Source organism: Rutidosis leptorrhynchoides, chromosome 2, assembly GCF_046630445.1.
Source record: "Rutidosis leptorrhynchoides isolate AG116_Rl617_1_P2 chromosome 2, CSIRO_AGI_Rlap_v1, whole genome shotgun sequence".
Classification (NCBI taxonomy): domain Eukaryota; kingdom Viridiplantae; phylum Streptophyta; class Magnoliopsida; order Asterales; family Asteraceae; genus Rutidosis; species Rutidosis leptorrhynchoides.
The window spans coordinates 522,222,824-522,240,174 of NC_092334.1; the positions used below are offsets into that span (position 1 = coordinate 522,222,824).

The following is a 17,351-nucleotide window of genomic DNA, read 5'->3' on the forward strand; positions in this document are numbered from 1 at the left end:
CATCTATTAGTTATGTGTTAATTATATAATTAGTGTTGTATATTATATAGAATGTGTACTAAATTTTTGTTTATGTATTATATCTTTAATTATATACTACATATATGTTTTTAAAAAAAATTAATAGGTTTAATATATATTTATAGGTAATATAAATATATTTTATGTACAAAAATCTTTATTTATTATAATATAATAAGAATAATGAAAATGATAATTTTACTAAAAATGACTCTTTTAATAATAATGTAGTTGTAATAATAATAATAATAATAATAATAATAATAATAATAATAATAATAATAATAATAATAATAATAATAATAATAATAATAATAGAAATCATAATAATATTAAGTTATACCTTTGTAGCATTAAAAAGAGTTAAACTGCCCAAGAAGGGACTCGTACCCACGACCTCCCGTTCACCCATCAAACACCCAATACCACTTGACCAATTCTGTTTTCTTGTTTATAATCAGATACAACTTTATTTAAACCGTGATTTCCCTGTTTCCCCCTTTCTTCTTCAACGTACAATACTCTTTTATAATAACAGCATTATAGTACTCAAACTATCATCATCGTTATCACGATCCGTTTATTACCTTCGTTTACATAAAATCACGATGATCATATTTATCATCATTAACGTAAACATCCTCAATAATCACGATTATAATCGTGATTATCATTATTAGTATAAACTACTATCCTCCATTAACGTTAACATCATTTTCTCATGATCATGAACATATTGGTTATGGTTTCGTTGAAGGAGAAAAAAAAAACAAGCTCCTTATTGGTTGTATTGTGTACATCGAACAGGAACCAAAAAAAAAAAAAAAATACGAATATGGATTTGTAAATCGTGGTTTAGTGAATTCAAGTAATCTAATTGGGTTTCAAAGGAGCCCAAACTGTATCAAGTCCAAGAAAGATTGTTTGTGGCCCAAGCTATTTTCGGTGATAAGCAACAAAAAAAAGAAAAAGAAGGCATGGTGGCCAGCAAGGAGTTTCACTTAATCTCACCGATGGATAAACATAATGGGTGTCGGCTACTTTACTAATTGTTTAGGTTACAAGCACGATATCTTCATTATTTTAATAATCACATAAGTATCCCATTATTGAAAAGGTTGGCAAGTGGGTATTACTTAATTGTAACCTCCGACCCAAAAGTAAAATGCACTAGCATTTATAAACGAACAAGGGTAGGCAGATTTTAGCAGTATCAAAAAGAAAAGAAAGGTTTCTAGTTTCTGGGTTTCAACCTCACGTGGCAACAATACGTCCAATATCATCATATTTAAAGCAACAATCGACTGGGATAGAAAAAGGGAATAAAGGATTCGTGTAGCAGCAGTATTTGGTGGTCTGTTATTGTGGATGACGATTGTGGTTAATTATAATCGAAGAAAGAAACAATGATGTGAAGGTAGCGGTTTTAATCAGAAGAACAGGAAGAGGTATGCAGTAATAGCGGTTCTCATTCTTAGTTGGTGGTTTAGATGGTGTTTGTCGGACTGCAAGTAGAAAACGAAAACAGCAGCAGTAGCAGTAATTAAAGGATTTTTAAATTATGCTTGAATTTAGTGTTTTTGGAAAATGATACCAGAACAAAGGAAATAAACTCATGTTCTTGGTATTTATGTCTTTATTTTGATCGGATTGCAGCTACATTATATGATATGATGGGACAAACTGTTTATAATTTCGCAATAGAGATTTACCTGTGACTATTTAGTAGACAAGAAGTACAGAAAGATTTTTAAATCAGTAGAAAGTAGAATAAAAAGATAAAAGTCGATTGAGACTTGCAACCGAATTTGTTTGTTACGGAAATATATAGAAATTGATTCGTACAGAGTTGGTAACATAAAGCAAAATTTCTACAGTTCGATAGTGATCTGAATCAGAATGCAGATTTCTCTGTAATTAAATATATATATATATGGTATTTATTTATTTATGTATATGTATATATAATTTTATATATATATATATATATATATATATATATATATATATATATATATATATATATCAGTTATATGTATATGGATTTACATATATACCTATATTTATATAATTGTATATCAAATATATATATATATATATATATATATATATATATATATATATATATATATATATATATATATATATATATATATATATATATATATATATATATATATATATTTAAAGAAGTATAATGATATTAATCTTACAAATATTAATATTTAATATCAACAATTAATAATAATACTAATATTAATCACAATATCTAAATTTATAATTTCACTTATTAGTTATATTGGTAATGATATTAACATTGATATCAATAATCATAATAATACTATTAATATAACAAGTTATACATATCAATTTTTACAATTAATAATAATGAAAGTATTGATAATACTATTAGTATAATAATTATGTTAAATCTTGTAATTAAATTTGATATAATACAATTTATTAATTATATCATATTTACTAATTATATTATATTGAATTATTTAATATTTATTTATTCTGATATATATATATATATATATATATATATATATATATATATATATATATATATATATATATATATATATAGATTCATTTTAAATTACTAAATTATTATTTTATATATTATTTTCCATATTTAATTCTAATGATTATAATTTAAAATTTCAAATCATATGTATTTACTTTTATGTACATTTTCATTTTTAAGCAATTGTTCGTGAATCGTCGGGAGTAGTCAAAGGGTAATTGATTATGTGAACATAGTTTCAAAAGTTTGAAGACTCAACATTATAGACTTTACTTATCGTGTCGAACTATATAAGATTTAAGTTTAAAATTGGTCGGAAATTTCCGGGTCGTCACACAAAGGCCAATCGTAAAATTGTTTGATATACCTTCTAATCGAAAATTAATTTATTAATCATTAGTTAATGGTTTGATAAATTAAGTAAGTTTTTTTATGTGTATACATATACTTACAAATCTAAATATGTAGAGATTTGATTAGATTTTGCAAATCATATTTTATATAAGATATAAGATTTGATTTGATTTATAAAATATGATTTGATTTTGTAAATCTTATTTTATATAAAGATTTGATTTTGCAAATCTTTCCAAATCTTTATTTATTACATTTGTACTAGATGTATTAATTGTATCAATTATGTAATATATAATACCAAGTCTTGGTATTGAAAAAGTTATGAAAAAGATACAAAAACACACATACAAAAATGCTATTTTTCTTTCTTATTTTCAAGTAACCAAAAATACTTGGAATCTATAATTGGGTTCGGTTTTTGGTGGAAATAACGAAGAAGAAAATATACATTACGTAGAAGATATAGATCGAAGCAAGGTTGGAACTTTGGGTGTCTACCGTTTAGAGGAACTCTTCTTTGGGTTTTCAAATTCGATCTTCAAAAGGCTACAAAGGTTGTATTCTAATCTTCTCTTGTTCGGTTTCGTTAATTTGTTTTGTTTGCCAAAGTTTTGTACAATGATCTGTGGAAGAGTTTGATTTTGTAAAGTTTTAAAAATGCTTCCGCTCGCTTTGAATTTGTATCATACTCCAACAATATGATCGTTTGCAGGTTTGAGTGTATGTTTGTGTAGATGTGATTTGTTGGTTATACAAGTCAAAATTATAAAAACTAACCTTTGCAAGTCTCAAGGTCGCAAAATAGTATCTTGCGACATTGCAGACCACGTTTAATCGGTCATGGCCGGTAAATCTCGGGTCGCGACTATGAATTTATTGGTCATGATCGATTAATTGATGACAATTAATTGATGACAAGAAACTTTCTGCTGTAGCTTCTGATGTAGAGACCTTACGCAACAAATCATTGCCCCAAAAGATTAATATATTCATTTGGCGTGCTATCAAGTGTAAAATTCGTACTCGATCGGAACTCGACAAGAGAGGCATTGATTTAAACACTCTTCTATGCCCTCTCTGTGATACCGAAGTTGAAATTGTGGATCATATATTGATATCATGTCACAATGTGAAACACATTTGGCACTTGCCACTTAAATGGTGGAACTTCAACACATTAAACATATCTAATATTGAGGAAGCCTTCGTGGAAAATCAAAGTGTGGTAGATACCCTGATAGGAAGATCCATATGGCAAGCTACTAGATGGGTTTGCTGCTACACCATTTGGAAAAATAGAAATAACAAAATATTCTCGAACAAAGAATGGATACCTAATAAGATTATCACGGATATCCAAACTCAAAGCTTTGATTGGATTTCCAAAAGGCTTAAAAAGACATCTATCAAATGGCACCAATGGTTGATTACCCATCATTCTACACATCTTCGAACAAACAAAGAGTTGTCAGAGTTGGCGTTGGTGAAAGAGGCTAAAGACCCGAAGATTAACCGCTCTGTTAATCGTGGAAGAACAATACTCATTCTACAGTTTATATTTATATAAATTATAAATAAAATATGTATCTTTCATTCTCCCTAGCTTAATGGGCTAACATTGATGGCCCAATTGTATATGTACTATATCATCTTTCATTTTAATACAAATACAAATATCTTTTTACGTTTAAAAATAAAAAAATTAAAAAAATTAGCTATTTTGTTTATATGGGGACGTATTGTGATAGTTTGAACTAGTCCGGACCGGCCCGCGCGTTGCGGCGGGGGCTTTCGGTATGCGTATTCATATTTAATGTAACGTTGTGTATTTACAGAGGGAAAAACGTGCCATGTGTTAACCGCCGTTGTAGGTGTCGTCGTCTTCAGTGTTTTTTAAAAAGTATCTGTTTTGAACGTAGTTAGTTTCGTTTTATTGATAAAATTATTTCGAGTATAACGGTATTATCGAAAAAATTTAACTCGCGTTGAGGAGGAAGATACAGGCTGTCGTTGTGTTTAACGTTTTTTAAAAAGTTCCCGTTTCGAACGTGGTTAGTTTCGTTTTGTTCATAAAATTATTTCGAGTCTGGCGCTGCCGTCGAAGAAAATTTAACTCGTGCCGAGCGAGAAGATACGGGTTGTCGTTGTGTTTAGCGTTTTTTGAGAAGTGTCTGTTTCGCGTATAGTTAGTCCCGTTGGGTTCATAAGATTTTTTCGAGTTGAACGGTGGTCTCTGAAAAATTTAACTCGCACCCAGCGAAAAGATAGGGCCCGTTATAAATTCGGGTGTAATTAGTTTCTTATATTTTAATTAAAGTATATATTTACACTTTTCACCCATAAAAATTGTAAAATTGAAGGACCGTTGTGTAAATATAGGCGAAGTTGAGGGACCGTTTGTAATGTGAACGCAAAGACAAAACTACAATAAAATTTAACTAAAACTACATCATTTGTCACCACTTTCAAATTTAACTAAAACTACATCATTTGTCACCACTTTTAGTATATATATATATATATATATATATATATATATATATATATATATATATATATATATATATATATATATATAAAGGTTAATGTCTTGCACGTTTTGGTTAATAACAACATTAAATCATAATAAATTAATTATATCAAGCAATTGTCTTCACAAAATATTCAAGTATCTAAAGTCGATTTTCCAATATTTATATATTCCTAAAAACACCTCGTGACAGTGGCGGAACCACACATATTTATCACTGGGGGCAAAAAATTTGTAACAATTAATATGATAAACTAACTTCATCGTTAAATTACGAACAAACGACAGTTCATATACAACATAAAAACTGCACATTAACAGTAGCATGAACAACCCAAAAACATTAGTAAAACTATGCAAAATCTAGACTTAATTACACGAATGGTCACTGTGGTTTGACAAATTTTGCAACTTTAGTCACTATGGTATTTTTTTTTTTCAAGTTTAGTCACTGGGGTTTCAAAAAGTTACAATTTTAGTCACTGAAGCTCACAGACGTTCATTTGATCCGTTAAGTAGCAGTCACGTGCCAAGCATGTGAGGGTATATTTGTCATTTTACTTCTTATATCAGGTTTTCCCCCTTTTCCATCTGAAACCCTAATTTCATGAAAAGCCTAATATACACCACCTACCATCTAAAATTCAAAACTAAAAGAAAATTACTCCTATTTTCATTCTTCGTTATCTTTAATCTTCTCAAATCAGAATATAACCATTTGGTTGCTCGTTCAGAATATAACTATTTGGTGGCTTGGGTAGCTTTATATCTTCTTCCAATTTACTACCAATTTTTGTAAAACAAAGATCTTTGAAACAAAAATGGCTTCTTACAAATTATTACCATAATGGCTTCTTGTTGTTTGTAAACGAATCTGAGCAAGATCCGAAACAAGATCTTTGAATTTGATACCCATCGTTACATCGTTGGAACCTACAAACAAGTTTAGATCTGAATCAAAATAGGAGCAAGAGACCGGTGATGGTTGGTTGCGTCGTTGCCGCCATCTCTTCCTCACCATTTTCATTCAAATTGAAGCAAGATCGGAGTACGAACAAAGTATCGCCGCCACTTCGTTAAGATTTGGTTCACGAACCACCGAAAGTACAACTGCCGTCTTCAGGTATACGAACTCCGGGACGGCCACCGGAAAAACGATTTGGCTCCGGAACTGTGCTGTTGTTATGAAACGAATTGGTTCTTAGTAATTGTTATAGACTTGTTAATAATAATATGTATATTTCTTAATATGTATATTTAACACACGAATCATTGATTGATCAAAAACATTTAATTAATTTTATTTTTTTTATTGATGTGATTGTTGGTATATTGAAATTGAATGTGATTATAGGTGGTGTATATTAGGGTTGAGATGAAATCAGGGTTTCAGATGGAAAGGGAGAAAAAATCTGATATAAGGTTTAAGTAAAATGACAAATATACCCTCACATGCTCGGCACGTGACTGCTACTTAACGGATCAAATGAACGTCTGTGAGCTTTAGTGACTAAATTTGTAACTTTTTGAAACCCCAGTGACTAAACTTGCAAAAAAAATACTATAGTGACTAAAGTTGCAATATTTGACAAATCACAGTGACTATTCGTGTAATTAAGTCCAAAATCTACCCAAAAAACTACGTACACAATTTCTTTATAAAATAGGGGTCGATGAAGACGGTTCTTTTCTTTTATAATAATTCTCCATATCTATCATCAATTAACAAGCAAGTAACATCATATTAATAATAAACACTAACAATAAGACATAAAAAAATGTTGGTGATTTGCGTCACCAATATGATTTAAGTGTAATGAGATTAATTTGTTAACCAAAATAATCTTGAAAAATATCGAACAAGTTTGGAAAAGTGTGGAGTGCACAATTGTTTGAACTTATCTTGATTATGACTGGGGTTCGGGGGCAGCGCCCCCGATAGCGGGGTCCAAGGGGTGGCAACCCCTAGCGGGGTCCAAGGGGCAGAGCCCCTGGCTGGTGGTCGAGCTTTATTAAAAATGTGTTAAAATTCGATTTTGACCCGGTTTGACCCAAAATAAAAAACCCGGATTTGAACCTTTTAGCAGTTATGAAAATGCCATTCGGCAGTTATAGATAGAACTGCCATTCGGCAGTTATGGGACTCCCGTTTTTTGATTATTTAGTCTGGTACATTTAATCAAATTCAAATACACAAAACACACATTCTTTGTTCAATAATTCTGAGTTTTATCCGATTAGCGATTTCGATAGTACCATCGAAATACTTTGATCTGAAAGTGATTACACGACCCTCAGAAATCCGAATTCGAAACTCTAATATACAACAAAAAAGCCTTCTGTTGACTGTTGGTTTATGGATTACAGAGTATAAATGTATAACTAGTTTTTTTGGCCCGCGCTTTTGCTGCGGGTTGGTTTCGAAAAAGAAAAGAAAAGTACAATAGCTACAGTAGTATAACAACCCTCATATTTCCATACCTGAATTGACTAATTTGACTATAGGGTTGTTATCCATACGTAATATATAATTAAATTTGACATTGATCAAATATTTATTTTTAGTCGACACTTTTTGTTAACTAAAATTTACACTAATTATATAAAATAACTTTAGTTAATATTAATATTAATGCGTATTATATTTAAAACTATATGAAACATAATTATTAATTAAATGATAAGTTATTTTAATCATTATATATATATATTTTTAGCTTATAAAAAAAGAGATTTTTTTTATAAATTAAATAATGAGCCCATGAATTTTGACTAAATATTTTCAAAAACAAAAACTTATTAAAAATATTTTTAACATGTTTTTATTTTTTTGTCAAAATTGGCACCTTTATTTTATTTATATTTTTTCTTTTCACCAACCATTTTTTCCCTATAAATACCCACTTCCATTTCATAAAAACTTGTATCAAATCTTTGAAAAAACTCTCTCACAAACTTGGGAAAGTACTTGAGGTATTTTCTATATTTTTTATCGAATTGCTTTTATTTTTTTGTATATTCTTTAAAAATTCAAATTTAATATATATAAATTATTTTTACATGTTATAATTAGTATTATAAGTATTATGATGTATAAAAATAATTTTGATAATTTATGGAATATTATTTATAATTAAATACGAATTATGTAGTATTTAAACATAAAAACAATATAAAATTCGTAATAAAATATTAAATAGTAATAAAAATAATTATAATTTTTTTTTGAGATTATTATACTTTTATAAACAAGCAAAAATTATAAAAATTAAATAAATGGGACGATTAGTATTTAAAAAGAATTTACTTTTTCATTATTCTAAATCGAGAGAAATAATAAAGAAAATACATAATAAATACAAACGTGTGTTAAATATTTTTATAAAATTTTTATATGATTAGTAGCATCACTAGATACTTTAAAAAAATATAAAAATTAATTTTAAATTATTTTTCCTATTTATTTAATTATAGGCCGATTACAATGGTTAAATAATTAGAAAACATTAAATAAATAATATTTTGATATAAAATTTGATTTAATAATTTTTATAACATTTTTACATAATATAGAACCTGTAAAAAATATAAAATTATTTATTTAGGTCGATTTAATATTTATTACCTAATTAAATTTGATTAATATAAACCGAGTATATATATAAAGAAAAGTGGGAAATAAATACAAAAACTTGATAAAATTATTTTTATAAAATATCCTACTGAGTTTTATAATTAACTAAGTTTATAAAAATTATAAATATAATATTTAATGAATTAATATTCGAATTAACATATTTTAGTATGATTTTCGATTAACATAAGTATATTACATATACTAAATTATATAACTTACGGTTAATAACTAAGTATACTATATAATAAAGTATAATGCTTATAATGTAAGTTAATAACAATACATTATTAATAAACACTTATTTTATAACTATACTAATTTAATAATAATAACTTATAGTATATAATATAAGATAATCAAATTGTTAATACATTAATAAATATAATATAACATATATAATAACATATAAACCTAAAGTGAAGGTTAATCAAAGATAATGTACAATTCATGTGAACTTCATCGCTACTCACGGTCGTAAGTGAATGATGTCTAGGTTACCATTTATGGGTAAGCTTGTGGATCTCAAATGCCATGACTTAGATTCTGGTCAAGAGTCCTGGGCCCCCGGTTAGATCTGGTCATTCCTGACTTATTTGATAGCAACGAAGTTTGAGTAAAGTTATACAATGTCTTGCTAAATATTAACCCGAACTTTCTAAAATTGAAAAATTACTATAAGTGGAAACTTTCCATAAATAGTAACCTTCCGAAAATGAAAATTCTTTAGTGAACCATTACTATCAATATAGTACTATAAACTATTGTCTGTTAGGCAATGTCTGATCATACGTTCTATCTCTAGGTTGAGATCTCGGTCACGTCCTTCCGTTCAATTCTTTCATGGAATACTCTTTTGTGCTACTAAGGTGATTTTCATAGCCTCACTTTTACTGTTTACTTAACTATTTATAACTTTTGGGGTGAGACACATGCTTGCTTTATAACTGTTTTACACTTAGACACAAGTACTAAATTGTTAACTATGCTGTCATGCTTTGATTCATGCTAAATCCCTACCGTAATATCGTCAATTGCTACGTTTAAATGCAAACTTAATTATTGTGAGTAGGCCTATTGAGAGTAACGTCTCTAACCATTCGACCGTTGGTATTTGGTTACATAATAATGATTCCAAGACACTGAGAGTACAAGGTATCATAGGGTAAACTTGTTTAGTAGCGATATTACAAACTGCAGCAACACTTTTAGATTGATATTTCTATATCAATCAACTTTAAACTAAATCTTGTGGTCTAAAACTTTGGATATTATTTATAAACCTGTGAATTTCACTCAACCTTTTTGGTTGACATTTTAAGCATGTTTTGTCTCAGGTGATGATTGAGCTAGCTGTTTGCAACTTTGTGATGATAGATTTGATGCTTGCATGGAGTCCACATCGCATATTATATTTTAGTTCATAAACATTTATTTTATGTTTTAATAATAATGTAAACATTTATTACTGCTTCCGCTGTTTTATTAACAAAGGTTTTATTTAAAAAGTCTCATATAGAGTCGTTCTCGTTTATACAACTGTGTTATGATATGATTGGTCACAATTACCCCTGGTCCATTTTTGGGGGTGTAACAGATTGGTATCAGAGCATGCTGTTGTAGAGAATCAGGATTGCATTTTAAGTGTGCCTTATACAATTAGGTACCTTAGCAATGTAGGACTACAACTTCCTTTGACTATAGTGCCTTTAATTATTGCCTTTAACTGTTAAATGCTACACTATACTTTAGAAACTTTACTTATCTTAGAATGCCGAGCCAATCTAAGAACTCTGCTCATTCTCCTAAGTACTATTCAATTCCGCCACCACATTTAAATGCGACACCGTTCTCGACATTCCTATGTCATCTATCATGATTTTGTGTATTACATATGTATTACATGAAATATTATCCATGATTTTTGAAACTCCTATATTTGTTACTATTCATACTCGAACGTATATATCCTCCTTGTTATATTACGTACCTATATGCTTTATACCTTTATGCATCGGTTTGCGAACCTAAAAATGTCATTGAGTTATCGAGAATCTCAAAGATATTATAATGTTATCACTACTCATATTCATTACTTTTAAATCTTTGTTTTCTCGTTATTTTTGATCATTGAATTTTCTTGACGGATGGCGTCTACGAAACTCTAGAATGGAAGGGTTTGGATTACCAATTTAAAGGATCCTATAGCTCAAGCCCTAGACCTGAATGGGCCATTACGAATTGAAAGTCTTTAATCATTATCTGATTACATACTTATCATTTTTAATCTAGACACGTCATACTGCAATTATTGCATAAATGGAGTATAGACAAATCATATCTTATCATATCTATCCCAATAGACTTTGTCTAACACTTTTCCTAAATTTCCTCCATAAATTACGAAAATCTTTTTCTATATATACGTATTCAAGGAGACGAATATATCATTCAATATTCAACACCCATTTCATATCAAACCTTATTCCAAACACATAATATGGATTTCTCACCTGATTCCTCAAGTTCCTCTAGCTCCGAAGATAGCGTGATGGGAGCACACCCACCGATCAATTACCGAGATTTCTTCAGAAAATGGGGATGGGTTCGCGAAATATTCACCCTATGGAGAAATGAAGAAGGTACTCCTTATCACGAGCCAAACTTACCACCAAACGTTGGAGTACTCGATCCGCTTACCGGTGAACCTGTTCGCAATACCACTTGCACTCTTTTAGCAAGGATTTTCTGCCTCGAAGGTCGACTCGATGTAGCCCAAGACAGTATTCGTCCTCTACTCCCGAATTCTAACCAGATAGGTTTATTAGAAGAAGTTAGAAGACTTCGAACTAAATATCAAGAATTGACAAACCTTACAGAGGAATGGGTAGAACAAATCCATAGACTCGAGCAAAAAGTAGAAACCCTGGAGGAAACAGTGCACGATTTGGAAGCTAGGCTCACACCTACTACCCAATTACCACAAGCAACACCAGCAACATAACCAGCACCACTAGTACCAACAATACCACCAACATCACCAACACCACAAGCATTGTAAGCACCATCAGCATCACCACCAACAGCATCAGCATCACCAACAACAACATCTGCATTTCACGCCTCAACATCACACTCAGTACCTCGGATATCAACATCATACGCCCCATAGATACCAAGGAATATTAGTAATAATGAGTTAAGATGTATTGACTCATTCTTCCTGAAGAATTATAAATGTATACTTTATATATATATGGTTTGAAACAATAATAAATCTTTTCGTACTAAGCTATTACGTGTAAATCTTAACTAGTATGTACTACTTGGTTAATTCATATCACTAATATGCTATAATGTACATCCTTTGTTAATGACTTAATGATCGTTAATCACTGCTTCAGCACAATAAACTCCATTTCATAATAAATCAAGTGTATTATTCAAATACATGTCTGATTTTACACTTCCATTTTCGATGTACTCGAAACTTTTTAGAAAACATTATTCGTGTCTTGTGAATTTCACAAGAATTTCACGAGCACCAACATCATATACTAAGGTATATCAATAACAATGAACGATGAAGTATTGATTCATAACTCCATTAAAGAAATATTCCGCGATGATTATGTAATCTCTCAAGTTTTGAAGATTATTTATTCTTGTTCCAACCGCAAATCAAATGATTTTAATATTATATTAACTCATTAAATCTATATTATATTTGAAGAATACATATATGAACGTATATCTCCATAAAGATTGTAATTAAAGTTCTTTTGTACAAACTGTTAATTGTGAAAATATTTTAACGGGTAGGTAATACCCGAGAAATATTTATATCTCACATTAATATGTTGCATTGTACATTCTTCAATTCTGATTCAATAATCAGTAACTATACTACTTACGTTCATAAGATATATGTATCCGTTCACTAAAGAACAACCATTTTCGTACAAATTCAATTACATATTCTAATTTTGACATATCAGAATCCAAGTAAAGCTTTAGCAGGTGTTATCTTCCTAAAGATTACTAAATTCATATATATATATATATATATATTCATTCGTATTTTGCGATGAATTATCACGTCAAACCACCAAAATTAGAACCATTGATGGTTACATCCTACGCTTAAACACTTCAAATTCAAAATTCTTGAAAACACCTCGGATTGATAATCAATGATTCGGATTCATTAACCTTGAGAATGCTGACGAAGCAGCAAAAGCTATAGGTGGTCTTAATGGCCAAAAGTTTGATGATAAAGAATGACATATTGAAAAAGCTCATATTTAGAACTGAAAAACGGATTGAGCTAACCATGAAGGAGACCATGGATAAATCACAAGGACTAAACTTGTAATCAAAGAATATAGATGATTCGAATTCTGATGAAAACCACAAAAGATCTTCTTACGCATTCTAAATCCTTACAGAAGAATTTTCCTCATTATCATTGGATCTTAGAAAATTCTAAGATATCATCGTATCTTTCGTTATAAATATCCTCTATATTTCTGAAGATACCTTCATAACTATTCTTGTCTGAAATTATTTATCACTTCGCACTATCTGTGTTACATAATAAAGGAAACTGTTTTAGTTTCTATATTTCTATAACATACAAGTTTAAATTTTGAATGATTTGAGGTAGTGTTGGGAATTGAAGCATGAGTTAGTATAATATAATGTAACGACCCGCACTTTTTCGATCATACTATACTTATAAGATTAATATTTACATAAATTAAACCTTGCCAACATGATAAGCAATCCAAATTGTCGAGACTTATATTTCCGAAAAGAGTTTTACACAACGTTTGACCGTCTAGTTTGACCGATGATATCACGAACTATACAATATATGATAATTATACGTTTGTGTATATAAATGTATATATACATATTTAACATGATTAATAAATGTTTTAATATCTCATTTTGTATTAATAACAACAAGTTATATGTGTATTTTGAAACTACTAACTTAAGTTTTCAAAACGATAACTATACGTAACGTTATTTGACATAAATACTTAAGACTTATAATGTTTATACATATATTGTATAAGTAATGTATTTAATCACTTTTAAGAACTTAAATACATAAAATCATATAAGTGTATTCACAAAAGATAGCTATATTTGAATCCTCATTCCATTTTTCACAAAATTTCTATACGTATACCTAGAGTATTTGTACTCGTATCTTACCAAGCTTCTATACGTATTTACTAATAGTAAATACACATCAAATCACCACCTAACCCACCCTTGTTACTGCCCTTAGAGCAAGGTAATTGGAATTTGGATGCATGCATGAATTATTATACAAAAATACAAGAGAAAACCTTGTCTTGTCTCCTCATGGCCAAGTTTTTATGGCCTTTATATGTATCATCATCTTCATTCATTTTACTTCAACTTTCTAGCCAAAACACACACATACTTTGAAGCCTTAAAACCCTTAATCAATTCAGCAAAGTTTCCAAGAAGATCTAGCTTCAAAAACCATACTAAAACACCATAAGAAAACCATACAAAAACACTTCAAGAAAACCCTCCAAGAACACCAACTTACTTCCAATCTTTCATCCACTTCTATCACCCTTGTGATTCTAGCTTCTTACTTCTCTCTTACAGCAACTTCATCCAAGGAACTTGAGGTAGAATCTATGTTCATAACCTTATTCGATTCATATATATATAGCTATCTTATTTTGTGGTACAAAAGTTTAACAACAAGAACATAGTTTGAATGTTTTCAAACTTGTTTGCAAACTAAATAGATCCTTCTAACTTAACTTTTAAAATACTTCAAGACCTGTAATATAACTTATGTATATGCTAATTTAACAAGGTAAAACTTGGTTTTTCAAAGTATAAGTATTTTTAGAAAAATGGTCATTAAATGATTTTGTTGTAACAAAAATGTTTAACTTCATATGTTTCACTAATGTTTCACTTATGCCGTATGATTTTGAATACAAACCAAGGTATTTACAGTTCATAGTCTTAAAGAAGAACTCGATCCAAGAAGATGGCAATTTGAATCAACGAAAACGGATTTGTAACGAAGAAACTATGACCGAAACAAAATTGGTTATCCTAGATCATTTCAACTACGGGATCAATTGAAAAAAAATGATATAAATCACATATTTCTAAGATAACATGATATTTTATATATATGTACTTATAATTCAATTTTATATGGTTCAGGATCACCCGTAAACAACACGAGAAGATTAATCATAAGATCCCATGATTGTACGCAACACGTCATTTGACAACACCGGTACTTTATGTACGCAACACGTCATTTGACAACACCGGTACCATGGGTCAAGATTAATCTCGACCAACACATATACGATGGGGTTTTATTGATTTCGTTGGGGGTTTTATTTATTTCATTGCGGGTATATTAAACATCTAAAAATGAACCATTAAAATTGAATTACTAACATCGGACTGCTAACTACGGACTAAGGAATTATTCAAAGTATTAAAAGTATAACAAGTATATATTTATAACGTTTGTTTAAAAATGAAAACATATTGATATATTATAAATGGATAGGTTCGTGATATCAACCGGAAGACCGAGTCAAATTATTTATATCATCAAGACAAGAGTGAGTATATAGTCCCACTTTTAAACTCTAAATATTTCGGGATGAGAATACATGTATTTTATGTTTTACGTTATGGACACAAGTAACTGAAAAATATATTCTACGTTGAGTTGTACCACTGGCATACTTCCCTGTAGCTTGGTAACTGTTATTTACAGCGGTATTGTAAACGCGAATCCTGTTGATAGATCTATCGGGCCTGACAACCCCAACCGGACTGGACGACCAGTATTCAACGGTTGCACAGTACTTCGTTTCGTGACTACACTTGGTACGGTGTAGTAAGATTTCATAATAAAGGGAATATGCGACGTGATTAAATGTTAAGTATGGTTACCAAGTGCTCAACCACTTAGAATATTTTTATTAAAATGTTTATATATGGAATCTTGTGGTCTATATTTATATCGCTGCCGGCATTAAACCTATATCTCACCAACTTTATGTTGACGTTTTAAACATGTCTATTCTCAGGTGATAATTAGAAGCTTCCGCTGCATCATGTTGAATCTAAGCAGAATCTTGCGTACGCATATTTGTGTCAAAAATAAGACTGCATATCCAAGAACTTGTGTTGTAAAATATGCTAGAAATCGGGTTGTTATTATCATTTGTAAAGTTTGTAAGTCGAAGATTATCGCTAAACGATAATCATCTTTATTTTGTCCAAAGCTTGTATCAAAAATAAGGATCATGGTTTGTAATGTATAATATATGCAGTTTTTCTTTTAAAAATGTCGCATATAGAGGTCAATACCTCGCAATGAAATCATACGTTATCTAACACGTTCTTATGGTTAAGGACGGGTTATGACATGTGGTATCAGAGCGTTGGTCTTAGCGAACCAGGTTTGCATTAGTGTGTCTAACCGAGAAGTCGTTAGGATACATTAGTAAAGTCTGGACTTTGACCGGGTCTGATTTTAAAAAAAAAACAATTGCTTATCACTGTTGGTTAAAATTTATGTGTAAATATTATGTAAGTACTAATGGGTTAGTTGTTGTGTGATAGATGTCGGGCTCGAAACTTATTATCACATTCAGCGACTCCGAATCAGAACCTTCAGATTGTGTTTCAGTCATTAACATATCCGATGACGAAAGTGGTATTTTTGGGGAAGACTCACAATTTCCGGATGAACCAACTATTGAAATATCGGAAAGTGAACCCGAGGAGGAAAGTGAACCCGAAGAGGAAAGTGAACCCGAAGAAGAAAGTGAACCCGAGGAAGAAATACTAGAAATTACGAAAGAAAAATTCGATCAAGGAAAGAAACGAAAAGCGAATGAATTAGAAAATTCAAATCCCGAACTTAGTGAGAATGACGTGGCACCAATTCCACTCAACACTACCACCCCTATTCCCGCTATTCCTATTCGTGCTGTCCCGGCATCCAGTTCTTCAGCCCCACAGCCAAAATATAGGCAGACATCTAGGATAAGCGTTAGGCCATTCCTTGAACCTAAACGTCCTAGAAAATAGACCAAACGATGCGCTGCCGTATTAAACCATGGGATCATATAATGTTTTGTATAATATTATTAGTGTGGTTTGCTTAATGTTCGATATAAGATAAGCATATGTAAAATAGTGAAGTGTGAAATGCAATAATTTTCCATGGTTAA

General features: G+C 30.1%; 1 protein-coding gene across 1 annotated transcript; it reads left to right on the forward strand.

The window, feature by feature from the left end:
- Nucleotides 1-3,751: 3,751 nt before the first annotated feature.
- LOC139889576 (uncharacterized) lies at nt 3,752-4,478 on the forward strand. The gene is made up of 2 exons (XM_071872519.1): nt 3,752-3,758; nt 3,847-4,478. Exons 1-2 carry the CDS (start codon nt 3,752-3,754, stop codon nt 4,476-4,478), a joined length of 639 nt encoding a protein of 212 aa, XP_071728620.1.
- The last annotated feature ends 12,873 nt before the right edge of the window (nt 4,479-17,351 follow it).